At 45.8% G+C, this 25,507-nt stretch overlaps 2 protein-coding genes across 2 annotated transcripts in view; both read left to right on the top strand.

Annotated features, from left to right (window-relative positions):
* Positions 1–213: 213 nt before the first annotated feature.
* Positions 214–8,662, top strand: LOC122118558 (U1 small nuclear ribonucleoprotein C-like). The gene is made up of 4 exons (XM_042692400.1): positions 214–350; positions 629–1,013; positions 2,315–2,317; positions 8,648–8,662. The coding sequence occupies exons 1-2, from the start codon at positions 227–229 to the stop codon at positions 1,009–1,011; spliced, it is 507 nt and encodes a 168-aa protein (XP_042548334.1). The 5' UTR covers positions 214–226; the 3' UTR covers positions 1,012–1,013; positions 2,315–2,317; positions 8,648–8,662.
* A 12,481-nt stretch (positions 8,663–21,143) lies between these two features.
* Positions 21,144–25,507, top strand: part of Galnt10 (polypeptide N-acetylgalactosaminyltransferase 10) — a 235,968-nt gene continuing 231,604 nt past the window's right edge. Inside the window, 1 exon segment of the mRNA XM_042692394.1 lies at positions 21,144–21,337. Within this exon segment, the coding sequence (XP_042548328.1) occupies positions 21,179–21,337 (159 nt within the window). The 5' untranslated portion in view covers positions 21,144–21,178.

Raw genomic sequence — 25,507 nt, forward strand, 5'->3', positions numbered from 1 at the left:
CAGGAGGCTGAAATCTGAGGATCGTGGTTCAAAGCCAGCCTGGGCAGGAAAGTCCAGGAGTCTCTTAATACACCACCAGAAAACCGGAAGTGGCGCTGTAGTTCAATTGGTAGAGTGCTAACCTTGAACTGAAGAGCTAAGGGACAGCACCCAGGCTGAGTTCAAGCCTCAAAACCAACAAAAATAAATAAGTACAAAAAAGCAAGGCAACAGTCCACACAGCAACATGCCCAAGTTTTATTGTGACTACTGTGAAACATACCTCACTCATGACTCTCCATCTGTGAGAAAGACACACTACAGTGGTAGGAAACACAAAGAGAATATAAAAGACTACTATCAGAAGTGGAAGGAACACAATAAAGAAATGGATGGAAGAAGCCGGGCACCGGTGGCTCAAGCCTGTAATCCTAGCTACTCAGGAGGCTGAGATCTGAGGATCACTGTTCAAAGCCAGCCCAAGCATGAAAGTCCATGAGACTCTTATCTCCAATAAACCACTAGAAAACCGGAAGTGGCGCTGTGGCTCAAGCGGTAGAGTGCTAGCCTTGAGCTGAAGAGCTGAGGGACAGTGCCCAAGCCCAGACTTCAAGCCCCACGACCAACCAAAAAAAGAAAAAGAAATGGCTGGAAGAACAGGTTCAGAGCCTGATCAACAAGACAAGTATGTTTCATTCTTTTGTTCTAACTGCTGTATTTCAGCAAGGAAAGATACCTCCTACTCCATTCTCTGCTCCTCCTCCTGTGGGGGCAATGATCCTCCCACCTCCTCCCAATCTCCCAGGTCCTCTTCACTCTGGAATGATGCCAGCTCCCCACATGGGAGGCCCTCCCATAATGCCAATGATGGGCCCACTTCCTCCTGGGATGATGCCTGTGAGACCTGCTCCTGGAATGAGGCCACCCATGGGAGGTCACATGCCAATGATGCCTGGGCCTCCAATGATGGGGCCTCCTGCTTGTCCCATGATGGTGCCCACTCGGTCAGGAATAACTGGACCAGACAGATAAGAGTAAAGGGTAGAAGGGACCTTATCAGTTGTAAATTATTTGCGCAACTTCACCAGGAGATCATTGGTGACACTGGATGTTTTCCAACAGCATGACAAGGAAGACTTGCTTCCTTTTATTAAGAGAATAGATGTGGAGGAGAGAAACGGGACAGAAAATACAGATTTCATTTGTATTGTGAAATGTGAAAATAAAACTATTAGCTTGCTGGGCACTGGTGGCTCATACCTGTAATCCTAGCTACTCAGGAGGCTGAGATCTGAGGATTGTGGTTCAAAACCAGCCCGGACAGGAAAGTCCATGAGACTGTTAACTCCAATAAACCACTAGAAAACCGGAAGTGGTACTGTGGCTCAAGTGGTAGAATGCTCGTCTTTAGCTGAAGAGCGCAGGAACAGCACTCAAGCCCAGAGTTCAAGCCCCACAACTAACCAAAGAAAAAAAAAGTTAAAGACAAAACAAAACTGCTAGCTCTCTTAGTTATTAAAAAAAAAAAAAAAAAGCAGGGCTACAGACATCTCAAATGGTAGAGTACAACCACGGGGCCCAGAGTTCAAACCTCAGTACTGAAAGACAAAAGAAAAAAAGAAGAAAGCAAGAAAGAAAAGAAGGAAGGGAAGGAGAGAAGGAGAAAGGAAAGAAAGAAAGAGAGAGAGAAAGAAAGAGGAAGGAAGGAAGGAAGGAAGGAAGGAAGGAAGGAAGGAAGAAAATGTTAGCCAGGCTAAAAACAAATCATTAAAAAGTTAGTGGCCCAGGACTTGGCAGGGGTTGCTTTTTATTACAAGATGTCTATATTGTTTCATTGTATAAGCATATGAATATATTACATTACTAAAGTAAAATAAAAAATATACATATAAATTGAATAATTAGAAAACTAAACTTTGAGACCTTCAGGCCCAAGCAGCTCTTTTTTTCTTTTTCTATTATGTTGGTCCTGGGGCTTGAATTCAGGGCCTAGGTTCTGTCCCTGAGCTTTTGCTCAAGACAAGCACCCTACCACTTGAGCCACAGCTCTATTTCTGGAATGTCATAGAACTTTTCTTCCCAGGCTGGCTTCGAACCATAATCCTCAGATCAGCTAGGATTATAGGTGTGAGCCACCAGTACCTGGCTGCTTCTCTTTTCTGATTCCTTTTTCAGGCCTCCCATCATCCCTAGCTTCCTACACTGGTTCTTCACTCCCTTGCTATCATTGGTATTGATTTTCACCCCCTCCTATTTTGACTGAGTCATTCAGTCTTTGGTCCCAGGAATCTATTATGATGTCTAGCCCAAACATAAGGTAATAAGCCTGGGACAGACAGTGTGGCAACTGAGCCTGCTGCCTCTGGCATCTGCCACAGTACAAGTGATCCCAGGGCTTCCAATTAATGTCACTGCCCTCTTGGAGGCCACCTTGTCTCCTCAGATGAATACCAGCTCGCTGCAGGCATGCCATGTCCTGAGGTGCAGGGCACTAAGGCTCCTCCTAGACTCTGCTGCCACCAGTAGGGCTGTGAAGAGTCAGTTCCCTCTTCCAAGCCTTCATTTCTTCCACAGCTCACAGACATTGTCCTTGAACCCTTGCATTCTGATTCCTCCTCCTTCCTCCTGGCTCTCTGCCTGTCTAGTGAGTTTGAGCTCTGTCTGTTGGTCTCAGGAGTAGCCAGATGTGCGTACCACCCAATTGCACCAATTCTTCCTCACCCAATGACACAGGGGGCTCTCGGCTCCCCACTGGTGTGGGGCATGAAGGTCTTTCCTACCCAGCATGCATCTTGTTTCCTAGGAACACAGGGCTATAATTTCCCTGAAGACCCTATCTATCACCAGTGTTGATGGTCTTAAGAACTTAAATAGCATCAGGCACTGGTGGCTCATACCTGTAATCTGAGCTACTCAGGAGGCTGAGATCTAAGAATCAAGGTTCAAAGTCAGCCTGAACAGGAGAGTCAGTGTGACTCTTATTAAACTGAAGGTAGGAAAGGAGACAGCTCCATTTCAATCAGAACTGATTCCTCCTTCTCTTACTGGCTTAGCCAATCAGAACATTATTCTCATCAGCTACAGTGATTGGTCCAGGGAGGAGCATCAGAACCAATTTGGACTTCCTTCCCCATCCCCAAACCAAAAGGCATTGTGACTCATTGTATCTGCAATTGACTACCAAGAAGCCAGAAGAGAAGAGATGGCTCAAGTAGTAAAGACTCAGCCTTGGGGCTAGGAAGGTGGCTCAGTGGTAGAGTGCTTGCCTTGCATGCATGAGGCCCTGGGTTCGATTCCTCAGCACCATGTAAGCAGAAAAAGCTGGAAGAGGCACTGTGGCTCAAGTGGTAGAGCACTCGCCTTCAGCTGTAGAGCTGAGGGACAACGCCCAAGAGTTCAGGCCCATGACCAACCAAAAAATAAAATAAAAAAGAGTCAACCTTGAGTGACAAAGCTAAGGGACAGTCCGTGGCCAAGCTCTGAGTTCAAGCCCCAGCACCAGGATACACGTACTTTCATAAAATAAAACTCAGGTGGAGCTAGTCTTTTTCTCTAGACAAGCAACCATCCCAGAACCAGCCCAGAAGACTCAACATGAGATTCTTGGTAAGGTGTTACGAGAGAGAAGGGGACTGTCCCCTGCCATAGAACCTTCCAGAGGGGGCCTACCTCAGGAAGAATCACAATTGAGAGTATTTCTGCGGTCTAAATCCCTGGAGCTCACTGTGCATGTAGGCATATGCACCCAATTAACTAAGGCAGTCAACTTAGATTGTGATTTCCTTGTGTTGTTTATTGCACAAACTGTTTTGTTTTTTTTTTGGGTGGGGATGCTTATCCTGGGGCTTGAACTCAGGGCCTGTGTGCTGTCTGAGCTTTATTTGCTCAAGGCTAATGCTCTACCATTTGAGTTCCAGCTCTACTTCTGGCTTTTTGCTGGTTATGTGAAGATAAGAGTCTCACTATCTTTCCTGCCCCAGATGGCCTTTAACCTCAATCTTAAGATCTCAGACTCCTGAGTAGCTAGGATTAAAAGCATGAGCCACTGGCACCCAGCTGTCCAATTTTTTTTTTTTTTTTTTTGGTCATAGGGCTTGAACTCAGGGCCTGGGCACTGTCCCTGAGATTTTGTGACCAAGGCTAGCATTCCACACTTTGAGCCATAGTGCCACTTGCCCAAATCTTTTAAAACTGTTTTTCTGTCATTTTTTGTGAAAGAATGTTGTCCTTGTACATTGTTTACTTTAAGGAAACTCTTTCCCATATTCTTTTTCTTTTTTTACATTTAAAATTTTTTCATACGTACTTGTATACATAAATATATACATATGTGTGTGTGTCCTGGTAAAGAAACTTGAACTCAGGGTCTCATGGTCATGCTTGACTTTTCCCACTCCAAGGCTGGTTCTCTACCAGTTGAATCACAGCTCCACTTCCAGCTTTTTGCTGGTTAACTAGAGATAAGAGTCTTATAGGCTTTTCTGCCTAGGCTAGCTTCGATCTTGATTCTCAGATCTCAGCCTCCTGAGTAGTAGGATTACAAGGGTGAGCCATAGTGCTTGCCTACGTTTTATTTATTTATTTATTTTCTTACCAAACGCTTACACATCCTTCAGAATTTCTCCAAATGTCACCTTTCTGTGATTTTTTCCACATGACTTCCAGGCAGAATCAGTTTCTTCCTCTGGTTTTCATGGCAGTAGCCTGTGCATTCTTCCAATAAAATAATTATTGCATTTGGACCAAGTTTTGTTTGTTCAGATGCCTGTGTTCAAGGAGTTGATGGACTAGATCAGGGAGTGTGTGTGTGTGTGTGTGTGTGTGTGTGTGTGAGCGTGCACACACGTGCACGTCATCCTTGGAGCTTGAACTCAGGGCTGGGCATTGTGCTCATAGCTAGCGCTCTACCACTTGAGCCACAGCTTCACTTTTGGCTTTTGGTGGTTAACTGGAGATAAAAGTCTCATAGACTTTCCTGGCTTTGAACCACAATCTTCAGATCTCAGCCACCTCAGTATCTAGGATTACAGGCATGAGCCACCAGCATCCAGCAGTTTGCATTTTATGAATGAGTATAACTCCTGAATCCTTCTGCAGTAGCATTAGTCTGCCCTTTTTTTTTTTTTTTTAAGTTGCTCAGAAGAAACAGAAACCAATTTGTCACTGTGCTGAATGTGGATTAGCCACAGTTTAATCAACTCCAGGGTGGTGTGATACACATATTGAGTTAAGTAAATGCTGAAAAACAATTCCAATTTTAATACTGAACTGTCAGTGCTTTTATATACTCATCATCTCTTGCTCTCCCTTCCTTTTCTTACTTGTGGCTAGGAGGGGCTGTAGACTCAGAGTCAGTTATCTGGGGTCCAGCCTTCCCTAGTGTCTGTACACTTATGAAGCCTTCATATCTTCATAATGAATTTTCACCAACTTAAACTTCTAAGGTCAAGACTTTGATGACCCCTGCCCTAGTTTGTAATTACCATGAAAGACAGTGGGCCTAACATTGCCTAGATCTTGCATATTTATGTGCTGGTTCTTGGGCTTGAACTCAAGTTCTGGGCTCTGTCCCTGAGTTTTTTTGCTCAAAGCTATCTTTCTACCACTTGAACCACAGATCTACTGCTGGCTTTTTTGTGTGGTTACTTAAGAGATAAGAGTCTCATAGACTGTCTTATCCTGGCTGGCTTCAAACCTCTGTCCTCATATCTCAGCCTCCTGAGTAGCTAGGATTACAGGTGTGAGCCACTGGCACACAGGAAATCTTGTAAATTTTAAGAGAAGTTAGAAATGTTGCTGGGCACTGGTGGCTCACACCTGTAATCTTAGCCACTCAGGAGGCTGAGAGCTGAGGATAGAAATTCAAAGCCAGGGGGCTGAGAAGGTGGCTCAGTGGTAGAGCGCTTGCCTTGCATGCATGAGGCCCTGGGTTCGATTCCTTAGCACCACATTAGCAAAAAGAAAAAAGCCGGAAGTGGCGCTGTGGCTCAAGTGGTAGAGCGCTAGCCTTGAGCTGAAGAGCTAAGGGACAGTGCCCAGGCACAGAGTTCAGGCCCCACAACTGGACCCCCCCCGCCAAAAAAAAAGAAATTCAAAGCCAGCTCAGGCTGGAAAAGTCTCTAAGACTCTTATCTCTACTTACAAAAAGCCAGAAGTGGTGCTGTAGCTCAAGTGGTAGAGCACCAGCCTTGAGCACAAAGAGGCTCAGGAACAGTGCCCAAGCCCTGAGTTCAAGGCCTAGGACTGGAAAAAAAAAAAGTAGATATGGTTGGGTTATGAACTTAAGGCCTCTTGTTCTTGCTTAGCTCACTTGCTGATGGCTGGTACTCTACCACTTGAGTCATGTCTCTAGTCCAGAATTTTTGCTAATTGGAGTTTGGGTCTTGTGGACTTATCTGCCTGATCTGGCTTTGAACCCCAACCCTCCAAGTCTCAAGCTCTAGAGAAGCTAAGATTACAATTATGAACCATTGGTGCCTGGTTTGGAAGTTTAAATGTTTATATCAAATATATGTTTTAAAACACATTGTCCAGCCAGACGCCAATGGCTAATGCCTGACATCCTAGCTACTGAGGAGGCTGAGATATGAGGATTATGGTTGGAAGCCAGCTTAGGGTAGGAAAGTTCATGAGACTCTCATTTCCAATTAACTAATTAGCAACAACAACAACAACAACACCCCTGAAAGTAGAGATGTGGCTCAAGGGATAGACTGCTAACCATTAGCATAAAAGTTTATGGCCAGCACCCAGGCCCTCAGATCAAGCTCCAGGACCAGCACAATAATAATAATAATAAAAGATGAAAAAGATTTACTTCCATGCTGTAGAACAAGATGTAAACAAAGCTACTGTTTCTCCCATAATTTTAATAAGCCCAAGACTGAAAACAATTCCAAATAATCTGTCCATAGGGGACTGATTATCTGAACTTCACTCACATCATAGAATATTTCACAGTTGGAAAAAAAGAATAGGGAAATATGTATGTATATGGAGTGATCTCCAGGATAACTTACATAAGAAAAGCAAGGTGTCGCCCAATGCACGGAAAATTGCTATGCAAACTTGAAGCTGAAGCCAGAAGGAATGTACAAAGCACACTGCACTGTCTGACTTTCGCTGAAGGGGATAGGAAAAAGAGACAGGGAGAGGGAGAGGGAGAGAGAAAAAGAAAGAGAGAAAGTATTCGGTAACAAGGGACAAGAGGGTCATTGGCTAAACCAGTGTCTCTCTTGGTGAAAAGCCCAGGTGAGTTAACATAATGGAACTTTTTCTGAATATTGAACTTAGATTCCAACAGTACTGGATTCTAATACTAGATCTGCTCCTAACAGCTGTAATGTCCTTTCCCCTTCCTTCTACCTAAGACAACTGTTATACATGGATTGCTTTATGTGAGACTGGGATCCATTTGCCTGCTCACCATTGAATCCCTAGCAGCTACTAAAGAGCCTGGTATGTAGCAGGTTGGTTTGTGATAGGTTCTTTGTTCTTGTGCTAGTACTAGGACTTATACTTAGGGGCTTGCTTCTTTCACTTGGCTTTTTCTGCTCAGGGCTGGCTCTCTACTACTTGAGCACAGTTCCATTTCTGATATTTTGGTAGTGAATTGGAGATGAGTCCAGTGAAGGGCTGGGAAGGTGGCTCAGTGATAGAGTGCTTGCCTTGCATGCATGAGGTCCTGGGTTCGATTGCTTAGCACCACATAAGCAGAAAAGGCTGGAAGTGGTGCTGTGGCTTAAGTGGTAGAGCGCTAGCCTTGAGCTTGAAGAGCTGAGGGACAGTACCCAGGCCCAGAGCTCAGGCCCCACGACCGACCAAAAAAAAAAAGAGTCCAATGGACTTTTCTGCCCAGGCTGGCTTTGAACCTCAATCCTCAGATCTTAGCCTCTCAAGTAGTTTAGGGTTACAGTCATTAGCACCAATGCCATATATGGTAAGTTATTAAATATGTCTTGAATGAATGAGTAGATGAGTCTGAAAGGGGATGGCTTGGATAAGCTTTCTCATCTGGAAAATAAGAATAGAACCTACCTAGGATTTGGTAGGAATTAGTGAAATCCTATCTGTAATTTCTTCCTTCTTTCCTGTGTGTTCCTTGATCTCAGTCTGAGAAAGTCTAAATGGCTCAGCTCATCCTCTACCGTTCAATCCCAGCCAGGCAAATCATAGGTCAACGTCTAGCCCATAGAGGAGGTGGAGGCCAGCCCACAAAGCAGAGAATTTAGTCATTTTAGAAACAGGGTGCCAATCAGGAATTCTTTCTGCAGACACCTGAAATATGTCTCCTAGAGCAGGTATAGAGGGCAATTATAAATCTCCATTTATTAGGCAATAAAACATCAGCATTATTAGGTAATTGTTAAGTGTGGGAGGTCAGTTGGAGTAAAGACACAGATGATATCAGGGGTTGAATTGGGTCACTTCTCAGCTCCACTTTCCTCTGTGTTTGTCTCAGAAAAGTCTACCTTGACAAAATTGGGGGCTTGGTATTCTTAGTCTGGAAAGTTTGAGGAGAATTGAGTAGAACCACAGGATAAGGTAGGGTGATCACAAGGGATAACGTAGGTGCCTCAGGCTAGAAACAGTATAGGCTGCTCAGCCCCAGCCCTGCCACGTGCTGGGAAGGGCAGTGATGGAAACCCAGAGACATGGGGGCTTCAAGAAGGTTGTGTGGGGGCTGGGAAGGTGGCTCAGTGGTAGAGTGCTTGCCTTGCATGCATGAGGCTCTGAGTTTGATTCCTCAACACCACAGAAGCAGAAAAAGCCAGAAGTAGTGCTGTGGTTCAAGTGGTAGAGCACTAGCCTTGAGCTGAAGAGCTGAGGGACAATACCCAGGCCCAGAGTTCAGGCTCCATGACACTCTCTCTCTCTCTCTCTCTCTCTCACACACACACACACACACACACACACACACACACAAAGAAGGTTGTGTGACAGGAGTTGTGGTATTGGTGGTGGACACAGCCAACCTGTGGCACAATTCTAGATAGAGATCTGGAGAAAAAAACAAAACAATACTTTGCTGTGGCTCTGAGCCCATTCTGTCCAGTGAGCAATGTGACAGTAGGAAAGAGTCCTGTGCATGCATTTGTCAAGAGAGAGATGAGGGGAATCTGGGATAGAACATTTGAACTTCTGTCCTCTGTTTCTAATGGGTCAGAGAGGCTGTGTTAGCTGAGAGTAGTCTCAGTTTATGATCAAAGGGCAGATTCAAGAGGTAGATAACAGGATATCAGGAAGTAGTATGGATTAGGATACTAAAGGATAGGTCTTCAGCCGAGCGTCAGTGACTCACGTCTGTAATCCTAGCTATTCAGGAGACTGAGATCTGAGGATCATGGTTCAAAGCCAGCCTGGGCAGAAAAGTCCCAGTGAGACTCTTCTCTCCAATTAACCACTCAAAAACCAGAAATGGTGCTGTGGCTCAAGTGGTAGAGCACTAACCTTGAACACAAAGGGACAGCACCCAGGCCCTGAGTTCAAGCCCCATGACAAAAAAAGAAAAAGAATACGTCTTCATGCTGTCTGATTACTGGGGTAATGTCATGAATTCAGAATCTTGTGTAAACACAACAGGACAAACACACAAACCAGCAGGTTTCTGCTGGCATCAGGCTTTCCCTGCACACACCATTCAATCACACTTTCTGCAACAGTCTTAGTTCCCATGGGGCTCCTGGGCACCACGACTCTGAAACCCTGACCCCATCCATTCCCCTCCCCCTGCCTCAAAGGCTGAACCCAGTGGGAAAACAAAACAAAGAAGCTCATGGAGGTATTCTGAACGGTCTGTCTGAGCCTAGGCAAGATGTCCCTATAAGCCTCACAAGGAGATTTATATCCAATACTGTCTCATCTGACTGGAGAGGCCACTATTTCCTCGACTTAGTCTATATAACACCTGCAGAATTGCACCTTTTGTTTCACATTTGCCTTCTGGAGTCCAGCTGATCCCAGCAGCCAGAGAATAGAGTGTTCTGATTGGCTAAGCCAGCAGGAGAGGGTGGAGTCAGTTCTGATTAGAATGGCCACAGTTTCCTAACAAGGACCAGTCTTATCTTTCTGTAGCTCCTACACTCACCAGCCAGTTGCTATCCAACAAATTCAATCCTTTCATCCACGGCAGACCCCTTATTACCAGCAAAGACCACCATGCCCTGCTTTCTGTATATCCTTTGACGTTAGAACCAGAGCAAGATCTCTCTGGTCCCACAGAAGTTTGCTGGAAGGTGCCACCTAGTGGAATGTCAGCTGACCTACTGCTTAAATGAGAAGGCCTAGTGGTGTTTTAAAGCTCAGAAAACCATTGATGGGACAGTGACCTCTCAAAATGACTATCGAGAGAAATCACTAGGCGAGGGCTGGGTCAAGTTCCAGCCTTATTGATTTATTGGCCTGGGATAGAGCATGAACAACTAGGATTTGTTTTGTTTTGTGTGTGCTGGTACTAGGGCTTGAACTCAGGGCTTAGGCACTGTCCCTTAGCTTTTGTGCTCAAGGCTAGCACTCTCCTATTTGAGCCACACCTCCACTTCTGGTTATCCACTGGTTAAATGAAGGTAAGAGTCTCAGAGATTTCCCTGTCCTGGCTAGCTTTGATACACCATCCTGAGTTCCCTGTCCCCTGAATAGCTAGGATTACAGGTATGAGTTAAGCCACCAGTGCCCGGCCTACCACCCAGGGTTTTTGGCTTTTTGTTTTTTTTGTCAGTCCTGGGGCTTGAACTCAGGCACTGGGCACTGTCAAGCTTCTTTTTGCTCAAGGCTAGTGCTCTACCACTTGAACCGCAGTGCCACTTTTGGCTTTATATTTACATAATACTAAGGAATCAAACCCAGGACTTCATTCATGCTAGGCAAGCACTCTAAGGTGGTTCAACCTTCCCAGGCCTATATCCAGGGTTTTTTTTAAGTCCTTAGGAGAGTCTAACATGCAGGACTGGGTCCTGCATAGTATCCAACTCCCTCATTTATAGGGAGACACCCTTAAAGAAATTCAGATTGCTAGGAAGATCCTTTTGACTGGCACTCCACATCTATCTTTAATTTGTACTTTGTTCTTCCTCATACTGAAATGAAAAGTAATTTAACAGGCAACACTCTTTTTTTTAAGTTCTGACAATTCTGTGATAGGGCCAAGAGGCTGGTTCTCTTTATGTACCTCATGTCTGTAGCTGACTCTACTGGCTGATGTACCTACCCAAAGACACAGCCTATTTATTTGAGATTTGTACCCTTCTCTGTTTGCTTTGTCAGGGACTAGCCTCCTTGAGGCATCTTACAGTACCTTTTTTCTTGGTTGGTCATGGGGCCTGAACTCTGGGCCTGGGCACACTGTCCCTCAGTTCTTCAGCTCAAGGCTAGCGCTCTACCACTTAGACAGTGCCACTTCCAGCTTTTTCTGCTTATGTGGTATTGAGGAATCGAACCCTGGGCCTCATACATGCAAGGCAAGCACTCTACTATGAGCCACCTTCGCAGCCCCTCTTGCAGTGTCTTGATTGAATAATTTCCCTTTACAGTTGGCAGGTTTGGTTGATTTAATTGGCATTGTATTTTGGAAATGACAAAGTAGACTCCAGGAGACAGAGAGGCAATTCCCTAACTAAAAGGTCATTTCAAATACATACCCTGAAAGTCTCTTATTTTTATTCAAAGTAGGAGCTAAAATGCCACTAAATACAGACTCTAGAGTGGTGTTCTCTGTTTGACCCTTTTACTCCCATCCTGCTTTGCAAGACTGTGCCCCAGAAGTTTAAATAAAAAGACTTGAAAGAGGGCTGCGAATGTGGCTCAGTGGTAGAGTGCCTGCCTAGCATGCATGAAGCCCTGGGTTCAATTCCTCAGTACCATACATATAGAAAAGGCCAGAAGTGGTGCTATATAGCTCACGTGGTAGAGCACTAGCCTTGAGCACAGAGAGGCTCAGGGACAGTGGCCAGGCCCCAGTTTTAAGCCCCAGGTCTGGCCAAAAAAAAAAAAAGACTTGAAAGAGCTGGGACCTGGCAGCTCACGCCTGTAACTAGCTACTCAAAAGGCTGAGATCTGAGGATCATGGTTTGAGGCCAGCCTAAACAGGAAGTATGGGAGATAACCAATTAACCACCAAAAACTCCAGAAATGGAGCTGTGGCTCAAGTGGTAGAATAGAGTGATAGCCTTGAGCAAAAAAGCTCAAAGACCTGAGCTTGAACCTGAGTTCACTCCAGGACGGTGGACATGCATGCGCATGCCTGGGCGTGGGCGCGCGCGCGCGTGCACACGCACACACACGCACACACGCACACACACACACACACACACACACACACACACACACACACACACAGCAGAACCCTAAATGCAATTTGTAAATAAATGATACTAATTCTTAAAAGGCTACCAATTGCATGACATGCTATAAAAGGAAAATTATGTAGCCAGCAAAAAAAGTTATGTATCCCATTAAAAGATCAGTGGTTGCCTCAGGTAGGGTTGGGGAAGGAGGAAGAGGAATAAAGAGGGAAGAATAGAAAGGATTTTGTTGTTGTTGTTGTTGCTGATCATGGGGCTTGAACTCAGAGCCCTGTCTGGTTTTTTGGTGGTTAATTGGAGATATCTGTCTTACAAACTTTCCTGACTGGGCTGGCTTTGGACTAGTAGCTGGGATTAGAGCTGAAAGCCACTCCTACTGGGAATTATATTCGAGAGCCACCACCACCTAGCTGCAAAGAATTTTTCTTTTAGGGCAGTGAAACTCTATATAATTCTGCAATGTTGAACATGTCATTACACAATTGTCCAAAGCCAATGAATGCACAACACTAGTGTGAAGCCGAATGTTCATTATAAGCTCTGGATAATAACATGTTAAGTAGTGTAGTTAATAATGTAGTGAGAGGGCTGGGAAGGTGGCTCAGTGGTAGAGCACTTGCCTTGCATGCATGAGGCCCTGGGTTCGATTCCTCAGCACCACATAAGCAAAAAGAAAAAAAACCGGAAGTGACACTGTGTCTCAATTGGTAGAGCGCTAGCCTTGAGCTGAAGAGCTGAAGGACAGTGCCCAGGCCCAGAGTTCAGGCTCCACGACTGGACCAAAAAAAAAAAAATAATAATAATGTAGTAAGGTAAGAATCTCACAGACACCCTGTGTTAGTGGCTCAAGCCTGTAATCTTAGCTACTCAGGAGGCTGAGATCTGAGGATCAGGGTTCAAAGCCTGCCAGAGCAGGAAACTCAGTGAGCCTCTTCAATTGATCACAGAAACGGCCGGAAATGGCTTTCATCAATATTAGCATGCATGCTTTCATGAGTGTGTGTGGGAGGAGGGGTAGAGGAATACAAAACATCTAAGTACCTTCTGCTCCATTTGGTTGGGAACTTAAAATTGCTCTAAAAAATAAAGGCTACTAAAACCAAACAAGAAACAGCACAATGTGTACATGGTCCTCCTCGTGAGGCTTACAACCCAATGGGACAGCCCAATGTCAAGTACTACACAGCAACTATTAATGGTGTGCCCTTGAGTAAGCAAGCCAATGTTAAAAGTATACACAGCAGGGTGTGGTGGCTCATGCCTGTAATCCTAACTACTCTGGAGCCTCTGGTTGTAGGATCTTGGTTTGAACCTGGCCTAGAAAAGAAAGTCCAAGAGACTCTTATCTCCAAATAAGCATACACACACACACACACACACACACACACACACACACACACGCCAGAAATGGAGCTGTGGCTCAAGTAATAGAGTGCTAGCTGTAAGTGCATGCATGCACATACACACACACACACACACACACACACACAAAACATAAGAAGTGGGGGAGGGGAGATTGTTTTCTTTTGTTCAAGGAGATCAGGTTTCTCCAGGAATGTGTCAGTTGAGCTTGGTGAGCCCCAAGAGAGGAGGAGGATTCACTGGAGATCCAGAAGACACATGTTTTTCAGGCTTGTTTTTGGCTAAGCAGATCTCTCTGTTTCCAGCCTGGAAATCACACCATTACACTCCTCCTTATTTAGTAGATAAGGAAATGGGGGCTAAAGACTTCTGATGATTAGGTGGGAAACTGGAGACACAGTCTGCGAATAAGCAGTTTGTTAAACAATATTAAAAACAAGCCACGCACTGTGACTCATGCCTGTCATCAAAGCAACTCAGGAGGCTGAGAGCTGAGGATTGTGGTTCAAAGTCAGTCTGGGCAAAAAACCTTATCTTCAATTAACCAGTTAAATAACAACAGCAATGAAAAGCCAGAAATGGAGGTGTGGCTAAAGTGGTTGAGTGGAAAATTAAGCAAGAGAGCAAACCCTAGTACCAGCACGCACATAAACACAATCAATCAATCAATCATTAATCAATAAAATATGTTAAAAACATGTTGACCCATATACAAGTGCCTCTAGCCTGGTGGATCCATTCTTCTTTCACAACCCTTGGCTCAAGGGTTTGGCCTCATTAGCTTGAGGTCCCATGATGAATGGCATTAGCATTGAAAGTCCCTAAAAAAGCCAAGGTAAGGACAGCTAGTAGGAAAGGTTTTGTATCCTCACCAGGATACAAGGAAGGTTGAAGGCCTGCACCTATTACCTCTCCTCTGGGTGACATTTCCAGACAGTCCATGTATAAGCAGTTTGTTAAAATAAATAAATAAAAAGGGACCTGGACCCTGGTGGCTCATGCTTGTAATCCTAGCTACTCAGGAGACTGAGATCTGAGGACCATGATTAGAAGCCAGATTTATTTTTTATTTTTTATTTTTGCCAGTTCCAGGCCTTGAACTCTGAGCCTGGGTACTGTCCCAAAGTTCCTTTTGCTCCAGGATAGCACTCTACCACTTGAAAAGCACCACTTTCAGTTTTTTCTGTGATAAACTGGAGATAAGAGTCTCACAGATTTTCCTGCTCTGGCTGACTTTGAACCGAGTTCCTTAAATCTCAGCCTCCTGAGTAACTAGGATTCCAGGTGTGAGCCACCAACACTAGGTAGCTCGAAGTGGAGCTGTGGCTCAAGTGATAGAGTGCCAGCTTTGAGCAAAAAACTCAGGGACAGGACAGCACCCAGACCCTGAGTTCAAGTCCCAGAACCAAACAAAACATAATTTAAAATGGGATAGCAAGGAGACAGCGGGAGGAGAGAGAGATTCACCATTTATCAGGTATATGTCAGGTGTGAACAGTCCACAGTGTAGGCTAGGAGCAGACAAGGCAGTCACTCAAGGCACAACCAATCATCTGTTTGGGGAAGCCCAATGACAATCAAGTTAATGCACAAATATATGAAGCAACCATAGAAAGATAAAAAGTGCAGGTCAGGGTGCTTAAAAGAGTCCTTGTGAATCCAGCGCTGGTGGTTCACGCCTGCAATCCTAACTATTCAGGAGGCTGAGATCTGAGGATCACGATTCAAAGTCAGCCTAGACAAAAACATCTGTGAAATTCTTATCTCCAATTAACTAGCAATAAGTCATAAGTGGGAGCTGTGGCTCAAGTGGTAGAATGCCAGCCTTGAGGGGAAAAAAAAGCTAAGCGACAGTGCCCAGGTTCTGAGTTCAAATCCCAGAACACACACACACACACACACACACACACACACACACACACACACAGGGTCTCTGTGAAGAGGTGGCATTGAAGCCAAGACCTTGTAGGATGAGAGGGAGCCAGCTTTGGGGGCAGTATGGAAAAAAACACCAGGCAGAGGCAATAGCTAAGGTGAAAGTTTCGGGGCTGGAATGAACTCAGGACCAGGAGGAAGAGGTGTGTGGCTGGTTCTAAGTGAGAAAGAGAATGAGGGGAAGTGACATCAGAAATCTGGGGGGCAGCCAGACCCTGGTGGCTCATGCCTATAATCCTAGCTACTCAGGAGGCTGAGATCTGAGGATGAGGTTCAAAGCCAGCCTGGGGAGGAAAGTCCATGAGACTCTTATCTCCAATAAACACTCAGGAAAAAGCTGGAAGTGATGTTGTGGCTCAAGTTGTAGCACTAGCCTTGAGTTCAAGGACAGGGCCCAAAGCACTGAGTTCAAGCCCCAGTCCTCATACTTCAGCTTTCTGAGTAGCTAAGATTACAGATGTGAGCCATCAGGGCTAGATAACACTTTATTATATATTATCTCATTTAATGCCCACGACAGTCCCAATAGGAGGGCTCAGTCCTGAAAGTACCAGTTCTGGTTCAGTTTCAGTCAGTGGTCACCTCCGTTTTTTTCCCCTGGGAGTAGTCTTGTCACTGGGAGGAAGATAAAGTCCTAGAAGGCCCTCCCTCTGCTGGGTGCAACTTATATTGTAAAAGTGATGAACGAGGTCCAAGATTAAAGCTGGATCTCTTAGGGCAAAGTCCCTATGATGGGAAGACTGGGCTGGTGTGCAGCTTTGATCAAGTGACCCAGAGAAAATAAAATAAATAAATAAATAAGACAAAACACCTCAAATCCAATTTCCTTTGGAGTCCTCTAGGGAGCTAGAGGAGGAGAGGTCTTGTTATGACCTTGATTGTTATACTTTGCTCAAGCAGTAATTACTGAAGATAGTCGTTAAAATGTGCCTGTCCTAGGAAGGTCCTCAGTTTACCTTCCCATGGTTGAGGTGTGTATGAGCTAAAATCCTCAGGTCTCAGCTCTACTTGGGCTGCTTGGCCCAGGGAAGAGGGAGGACCCTTTTTGCAAACTCCTGTGCCCAGAAGGAGAGCCAGTTTTCTGATTTTCAATAAAAGGAAGCAGGGGCTGCTAGAGATAAGGATGTAATAGAATAGAGAGTGAGCTTGAAGCTCACACACTGTAAGGGAGGCTCAAACTGAGAGCTCCTCTGAGGAAAAATCAAGGAACTGGAGAGGAAAGAAGTTCATATTTTATTTAGATCAGCTGGCCAGGGTAGAGCTTGCTGAGACAGAACCAATGATCTACTTCCTGAGAAGATGGAGAGGCCCACACAAAGGTTTATTGTACATGTGTGTGTGCGCATGTGCACGTGCTGGGGCTTGAACTCAGGATCTTATGCCCTTGCTTGGGTTTTTCCCCCAGGGCAGATGCTCTACCACTTGAGCTAAACCTCCACTTGGAGCTTTTTTGCTAGTTGATTGGAGATAGGAGTCTGTCAGCTTTGGCTGCCCAGGGTGACTTTGAACAGAGATCTTCAGATCTCAGCCTCCTGAGAAGCTAGGATTACAGTCAGGAGCCATCAAGCATCCAGGTTCACCCAAAGGTTTAGATAAAGAAAGAAGTTTCTAGAGAAGAGAAGAGAAAATTTGCAAAAGCCCTGCCTCATTTGTCAACTTATTGGATATTTATTTATTTCGGAAAACAGCAAGATCAGTGTAACTAAGAGAAAAGCAAAAGCTGTAAGTTGGTCATACTGGCTATAAGGATTCTCATGGATAGTTAATGTGAAGGAAAGCCATAGGTAAGACCCACAGTTCACCTAGGCTTCTTATGAAAGGATGCTTCCAGCTGCTCTGTTACAGCAGTGTGCTCAGTGTAAAAGATAGATAATGTTATCCATGACATATAATGTTATTCCACAGTAGTGGAAAGGTAGAAACAACCCAAATATCTCTTGATGGATAAACAAAATGTGGTATATCCATCCAATGGAACATTATTCAATCTTAAAGAGGAATGACATTCTGACCCATGCTACAACATGAATGAGTCTTTAAAACATTGTTAGTTGAGATATTTAAAAAAAACACCTATGTTTTCACATACATGAGGAATAAAAAAGTAGTCAAATTTGCTGGGTGCCAATAGCTCACACTTATGATACTACCTATTCAGAGGGCTGAGAACTGAGGATGGAGGCCAGAAGCCAGACTAGGCAGAAAAGTCTGCGAGACTCTTCTCTACAATTAACTACCAAAAAGCCAAAGTAGAGCTGAGACTCAACAGTAGAATATCAATCTTGAGCACAAACGTTCAACTCTGAATGGAGTATGAATGAGGTGGCCAGTGCAGATGAGAAAGAGCAGGATTTCTGTGTGCAAAGATCTGGTCAACAGCATTGTGGCAAAGCACACAAAGCCCGCACCAGGCTGACAAGGAAGGGCAGGGAAGGCAGGAGAGTTTTGATTAACTCTTTTTTCTGCCAGTCCTGGGGCTTGGATAACCAGTGGGTGCTGGTCTTGAGCTTCTTTGTGCTTAAGGCTAGTGCTCTATCACTTGAGTCACAGCACTGTGTCTGGCTTTTTCTGAGTAGTTTATTGGCCATAAGAGTCTCATGGATGTTCCTCCCCAGGCTGGCTTCAAACAGAGATCCATCCTCAAACCTCAGCCTCCTCAGTAGCTAACATTACAGACGGGAGAGTTTGATTAACTTTGTGTGTCATCCCCAGGAAAGTGGACTTGAGACAAGGTGAACCCAAGCCTTCAATGTTTGGTTACAGGAGTTACGACCCAAGCTGTGACGTCAGAAAAAAAACAGCCCATCACTGCTAAGCCTGGAGCTAGTCTAGGTTACACTGCTCTAACAGAGCAGCCAGAGGATGCTTGCATAAGAAACCCAGGTGAACTGTGGGGACTCACCTGTGGCTTTCCTTCACATTAACGATCCATGAGAATCCTTACACCCAGTGTGACCGACTAATAGCTTTTGCTTTTCTCTTAGTTACACTGATCTTGCTGTTTTCCGAAATAAATAAATAAATAAATAAATATCCAACAAGTTGACACATGAGGCAGGGCTTTTGCAAATTTGCTCTTCTCTTCTCTAGAAACTTCTTCCTCTATCTAAACCTTTGGGTGAACCTGGATGCTTGATGGCTCCTAACTGTAATCCTAGCTACTCAGGAGGCTGAGATCTGAAGATCCCTGTTCAAAGTCAGCCTGGGATTCCTCAGCACCACACAAACAGAAAAAGCCAGAAGTGGACTTGTGGCTCAAGTGGTTGAATGCTAGCCTTGAGCTGAAGAACTGAGGGACAGCATCCAGGCCCAGAGTTCAGGCCCACGACTGACAAAAAAAAAAAAGACAAAGCGCAAGAGAGAGAAAAAGTCTTACAAAAAGAAATGAGCCAGTTATAAGGAAACTTAAAAATCTTACCTCGAGAACCTCAATATCTGAATTGATGAACGAGATATTGTAAGGGTTGGGAAGAGGAAAACCTTGCTGTAGTCTTGCTAAAATATAGAAAAAGGTGTAAGAAAATTAGGCAGGTACACAAATATTTAGAGACTCTTTAGAAAGAAAAACATCTTTTCAGTCATTTATCTTTTTATTCCTCTTGGTTCTATTTGCATTCTCTAACATGAAAATGTCAGAGAATTTTTTCTAGATGTTATTAATTTGTCTGCATTTAGTAAAAGAGTATTTGCAATATGCATTTGGATACCGGAAAACTCCTGTCCATTTTGCTAACATTTTGGTGTCTGTTCTGGAGAACATGTGTGTGCTGGTACTGGGCTTGAGTTCAGGCTTGCTTGGCTTTTTCCACTCAGGGCTGATGCTGTACTTGAGCCATGCCTCCAATCCTGGCCTTTTTGCTGGTGAAGTGGAAATAAGAGTATCTCAGACTTGACTGCTCCAGCTGGCAATCCTCATATCTAAACCTCCTGAGTAGAGAGGATTATAGGTGTGAGCCACCAGCTCCTAGCCTATGTAACTTTGTGTAGATTTCATCTGGGTAATTTTAAAGTTGTGAGAACAGAACTAAATGAATTTGTGTTGTCTGTTTTGGATACCTGATGTTAAAAACCTGAAGATTTTGTTAAAATTGATACTAATATGCTCTCTTCAGGAATCTGATTACATTACTTATTTTATACATAAACTAAAGCATGAAATAATAATTTTTAAAAAGTGAAAAAAAAATAAAACAAAGTCAGCCTGGGCAGACAAAGCTGACAGACTGGTCTAGAGCTGGGGGTGGTAAGTAACTAGGGTCAGTGGCCGAGCTGGAAAAGCAGAACATCAAGAAGGCATGTGTGGAGTGTGGCAGAGAAGAGGGTATCAGGGAAGAAGCAGTTAAGGGATGAGCACTGCAGCAAGGAGTTGAGATTCTCTGTGGTCCAGGAAGTCTTTCTTTAGATCCCTCAGCATCGTGATGCACCCATTAGCAGTCTTGGGTGACTGCATGTTTGTTTAGTGTTTCAGCCCAGTCATTTTCACTCCCAGGGCTTGGGGCTGCCTGCACGACCTCCTGGAGCCTGGTACAGGGTATGAAACACATGGGTGCCAGCTGATGCTTTGCCAAATAGGGCTGAATGGAGACAAACCCTGAACCAAAAGTTTGGGGAAGGGCTCCATGCACGGGCTGAGTGTCCAGAGGATGCGTGGTACTGGACCTGCGTGTGGAAGGGGCCCAAGTACAGGTTCGGGTCACCTCCCCTCCACTTTGGTAGGGAGAGCAGGCAGGTGTCACAGGGCAGAGGGCACTGACTGAACTCAGTTCTAAACATGAGCGTACACTCACCCAACAGCTGGGGTCTTTGATAGGAAGAAACCCAGGGTCCGTGGAACAGTGCACACGGATCACAGCGTGGACCGCATTCCATGGCTGAGGACACTAAGATCCCGGAGTCAAAGCAGGTCTTGGTGTCCTCAGGCTCCAGCCAAGGCGAGTGCAGAGCCCCGAACCCCGGGGGGGGCGGGGGGCTGTGCATCGGCAGGGCTCCAGCACTAGAAGCAAAGCAGGAGGAGCTCGAATCTCTGGACCGAAGCTCGCCCAGCAGACTTAAGGCCAGGATCAGATCCTGGGGCGCACTCGAACCGCGCCAAAATGCACCGGGCGCACTAGCGCTCAGCGTGCACCAGTCAGCGCCCCACAACCCAACTCTGGCACTTTCTCACTGCTCCTCCCGGTAGGGGAGCCGGGGAGGAGCGGGATGCACCATTGCGGCTCAGGAGGGGGGAGACCTAATGTCGGATGTCAGGGTCGCCCCCGGGTAGACTGAAACCCTTCACGAGAAGATGTGAGGTCGACGTCTACAGGTGTGTGCCAGAAAGTCTGTAAGAGGGTGTTGCGGGCCTGGTGGCTCCACGGTGCCCGACATCGGTGTTGGCGAAGGAGACCCCCCCCACGGTGGTGACTTAGTGGTAGCGTCCGGTTCCCTGGCCGGCGAACGGGCGGAAGTGCTGCGGAGTTGGAGCGGGGCCGGCGCCGCGGCCGCTTGTGCTCGCCGAGCTGCTGCCGCCGGCGCCGCCGGGCGGACGCGCGGACGGGCGCGGAGCCTGGAGCGGACGGCGCGGTGGGGCCGGCGGGGCGCGGCGGCGGGGCTGACTGTCCCCGATGAGGCGTAAGGAGAAGCGGCTTCTGCAGGCGGTGGCTCTGGTACTGGCGGCCCTGGTCTTCCTGCCCAACGTGGGGCTGTGGGCTCTGTACCGCGAGCGGCAGCCCGACGGCATCCCCGGGAGGTCGGGAGCGGCGGCGGTCCCCGCGGTGGGACAGGTGAGTGCCTTGGGCCTGGTGGGGCTAGCGATGCTCCCGCCTGCCTCCCCCCTTCTCGGGTTTTACTTCAGACCTTCGGCTCCTTCTCTCTCCTCCTCCTCCTGTCGGTGTCCTCAGAGGCAGCCCCTGAAGAGTCTGTCCTTCTTTCCACCCCCCCCCCCCCCCCATGGGGTAAATTGAGGCTCCGAGGACAGGGATTTGTCCACTCGGCAGAGTCAGAATTAGAACCCAGGGCCCTTAGTGCCCATTATGGGACTCATATTTCTAGTTTCCATACTTTACAGTTTGTCCGCCTGTCCGTTGGCCTCTCCTGTCGTCTCCCCTGGTCCAGCGTTCTCTTTCTGGAGAGTACCCTCTTTGCACATGCCGGCTTCCCCAGGGTGTGAGGCTTTCTGTAGGACCGGTTCGGTTCCCCCATCACTTCTGCTCCCCTCCCTCATCCCCCCTGCTGATCCTGCTGTATTTACTCGGGTCAGTCCCTTTCACGTTTTGCCATTTGCACAGGGACCCCTGGAACTCCCTGCCCCTTTTCCCTATTCTTTCGCTGTCCTATTTCTGTCTCAGGTCCTGTGGATTCCTTGGGGAGTGAGTGCAAAGATCCTCTTGGAGCTTCCGGTCCCTTGGATGAGGTGAAAGGTGAATTTCTGGTTCTTGAGGAACTTGCCATCTTTGACCCTCCAGGAGTATAGAGGTGGCCAGGTGGAGGGATCCCCCAAAATGTCCCAGAGCGCTGTTCCCTGAGGGCAGAATGCCACATACCTCCCTTCTCTACTTCTTTCTGATAGGACGTGGTACTTCTTGCAGCCCAAACTGTGGCAATAATTGTTTTTGCCTCTTTGAAACTCACTCACGTCTCACGTATGTGTACATGCATATGGAATAAATGATCACTTTTCTTCATGTGCATGTGTGTGCATGCTCAGATCGTGGCTCTTGAACTCAGGCCCTGGGTGCTGTCCTTTAGTTGTTTTTCACTTATGGCTGGCACTCTACCACCTAATCCACAGCTCCACTTCTGGCTTTTTGGTGGTTCATTAAAGATAAGAGTCTTGCAGACTTTCCTGGGTGGGCTGGATTAGAACCAGGATTCTTAGATCTCAGCCTGCTGAGTAGCTAGGATTACAGGTGTGAGTTTCCAGCTCCTGGCTTGGATTAACATTTTCCTGCTCAATCACATCACTCTACCTCTCTCATCTCCTGGCAAATCTATGCATGCTTGAATTGCTTTGTATATTGGGACATTTCAGATTTGCTTAGGGGATTTTTGTGGTCCATGGGAAGTGGGTAATGTTCATATCAGGGTCAGAATTGACTGTTGGCTGCCCTCAAGGGAAGAGGCTGACTTTTTGAGGTTGATGGGTTTTCCTTTCTCCTCAGTGTCAGGCTGCTGCCTGGCCATTCTGGTATCTTGAGCACAGACAGTTCTTTGCCACAGGGCGGATCAATTGGAGCTTAGCAATTACTCTAGTTAATTGTTGCAAACCAACCAGAGGAGTTGGCTTGTTCTGTATGGTACATCTTAACTGTTCAGAAACTGAGGAAAGTTAGCAAGGTCCTTTCCTAAACCCTGAGTTCAAACCCCGATAGCCAGCCTAGCCTTTTCCCCCTTAAATTCTGTATCTTGTATGTTTTTCTTTCTTGAAATCTCCTTCAATTCCTATCCTGTACCAGTATCAGGGTGAAGAGGCCAGGGCTGTGTTTGGCTTTGTCATTAACTTGCTGTATGTGCTTATCATCCACCAACTCCATCTCTTGGTTCGGTTGCCAGCATTCTGTGATGTGATCGGTGAGTGGACACAGGGCTACTGCTTTTTTCCTGGGGTATTGTCCCTGACAGCCTCCCTAGGTTCAGGGGTTCTATATTGGCAAAGCCCCAGGCAAAGGGGGTATGTCCTGCCCAAGTGCACGTCTCCTGTGGAATAGCTGTGACCAGGTCTAAAAGAGCTCTTGACAGGCTGCCTTTGCCTAAAGAAAGTTGTCATATTTCAGTTGAGGCAGGTGCCAAAGAAGTTCTGATTTTCATTTCCTATAGACCTAGATGTGTAGAGAGAAGGTCAAGGTTAACTGCCAGTTTGGCCTGAGCTTTCAAAGAAAATTACTCACATGTACAAGAAGGTATTGATTGAATAAAGCAGGTTTGGGGCAGAAAGAGTGGAGAGCAACAGCTGGATGGATGCTCCTTGGAACTCTGACCTGCAGTGTGTTGAGAGCTCATGAGGCAGTTTTAATTCCTGTTTAATTTCTTTTTCTCTGGAATAGCAGAAAGAGGAGGGGAAGTGGTGAATGGGATTGGTGTTTCAAGGCTTGTCAACTGGCTGTTCTTCCTTTACAGAAAATTTCTCCTTCCTGGGTGCAGCAGAAGAGCTCTTTTGCAATGATAGGCTTTTCTAGGTGCTATAGGATGCAGCATTCAGCTGCTGCCTTTCAGGAAGATGCTGCCAAATTTCCACACAGCCCTTTTGTGTTCTACTCTCTTTGCAGAGGCAGAGCCCTGGGCTTGGCCTTCCCAGTTAGTTCCTTGTTTGAATGGCAGCTGGCCTTGAAGGAAGAGGCTGACTTTCTTCCAGTCCTCATTCCACACTATCCCTGAGCATGCATGCAACACATCAGGCTGCTGTCTGGGAAATCTGCTATCTGGAGCGCACTGAGCTGTTATGAAGGGTTGGCCAGTTGGTTCTAAGCTCAGTCTGTCACTCTGGCAATTGTTGAGAACCTTCCCACAATACCTCATCATTGATCTTCCTGGCAGAAGTAACCACATAGGCTCTGGAGGGAAGTCTTGACAGGACTTTTGTCCAAAAGAAAATTAGGTTCCTTGTGAATTTGAGAGAAGTTTATCTGAGAGCAATATAACCACTATTTGAACAGTCCTGTTTAACTCTTTGATTCTTCCACTGAAGATTAGAAAGAGCACTTAGCTGTCATCTGCTAGAATGTAAGTCATAGAACTGCTACCCAGTTCATCCTGAGTGTGTCTGTGGAGCTGGGCAGGACATCTGATTTATAAAGTACACATAATGCTTCTAGGGTTTCTGAATTCATCTGGTCAGACAGCTGGCTTTTCAGAAAGCTGCAAACCAAGCAGGAAAGCCAGCCACGATGCCATCTTTCTTTTAATTTGGGGCTTGCTCTCATTACTAACCCTCCCTCCCCATCTGCCTAACATCTTAGCTTAATTCTAGAATGTTTCATATTTCAGGCTTGGGAACTGGTTATTAAAAGCCCACATTAGGAAACTCGATGCGGTCCCGCCCCACTTCTGAACCATAATCTCTGGTGAGAAATGACTTCATTGGATAATAGCATCTGTGGAATGGAAATTGGTGGGATAATGGAATACCAATGACTTTAATTTTCAAGTTTCAGGAGTTTTTCTCCTGTCAGAGCTGAACTTTATTCTTAGCACATGCAAAAATTAATACTTTCCTCCCCCTTTTCTCCCCCCCTTCCTTTCAATCTTCTCATAACAATTGCGCCCATCAGAAAGTTAAGTGCTTGGAAATGTAGCCTGGGATGATTTCTATAATTTTCTTCATAGGGGCTGGTAGCCTTTAGATTGCTAATCATTGCCAGCTTACTGTGGTGAAATCTGATGTCACTTGGGAAGGGCTGTTGATTTAGCCAAGTAAATCTCCCTGTGTTGTTTTTTTGGAGTCCCACTGATGATGATCTGTAGAGAGAGGCCTGGCTTCTTGTCTTCTTTCCTGCCCTAAACTCACTCAGTGACCTTAGGAAAGTGGTGTAACTCTGGGCTTGGATTACTCCTTTGTGAAGTTAGTTAGATTCCAAAGGAGGAGAGGCAAATATGTATTAGAATTGTGCTTCCTCTCCTGTGGTCAAGACAGACATTACTAATCAATATCTCCCTTACCGTGGCTACAGCAGACTTTACTAATTAAGTCTACTAAGCCTAGAATCAGCTGGTCTCAGACTAGTTCTCGGTACTGCTGCTCAAGTGAAGTTAATGATACAGTAATTCTGGTGATGTAAGAAATAGGTATTTTTGACAAAGGGTAAACAAATGCAGTGGTGGCTTGTGAATTGTACAATTTGTGGATGGGAATGAGAAAGAAAAACAGGGAGAAGATGAGGGAGAGGGGGTGACATTGTCTGAAAAGATACGTAATCTTTACCCATCTGCATATCACCTCTATACTAACAACAAATTAA

The sequence above is a fragment of the Dipodomys spectabilis genome, unplaced genomic scaffold (assembly GCF_019054845.1).
Source record: "Dipodomys spectabilis isolate Male_0828 unplaced genomic scaffold, ASM1905484v1 ptg000155l, whole genome shotgun sequence".
Lineage (NCBI taxonomy): Eukaryota > Metazoa > Chordata > Mammalia > Rodentia > Heteromyidae > Dipodomys > Dipodomys spectabilis.

Bases quoted from the DNA above. Each gene is read 5' to 3' on its own strand.
- LOC122118558 (XM_042692400.1), top strand. From the start codon at position 227: ATGCCCAAGTTTTATTGTGACTACTGTGAAACATACCTCACTCATGAC. The intron at 351-628 runs AGGAACACAATA...AAAAGAAATGGC, and splicing joins AGACTACTATCAGAAGTGGA to TGGAAGAACAGGTTCAGAGC.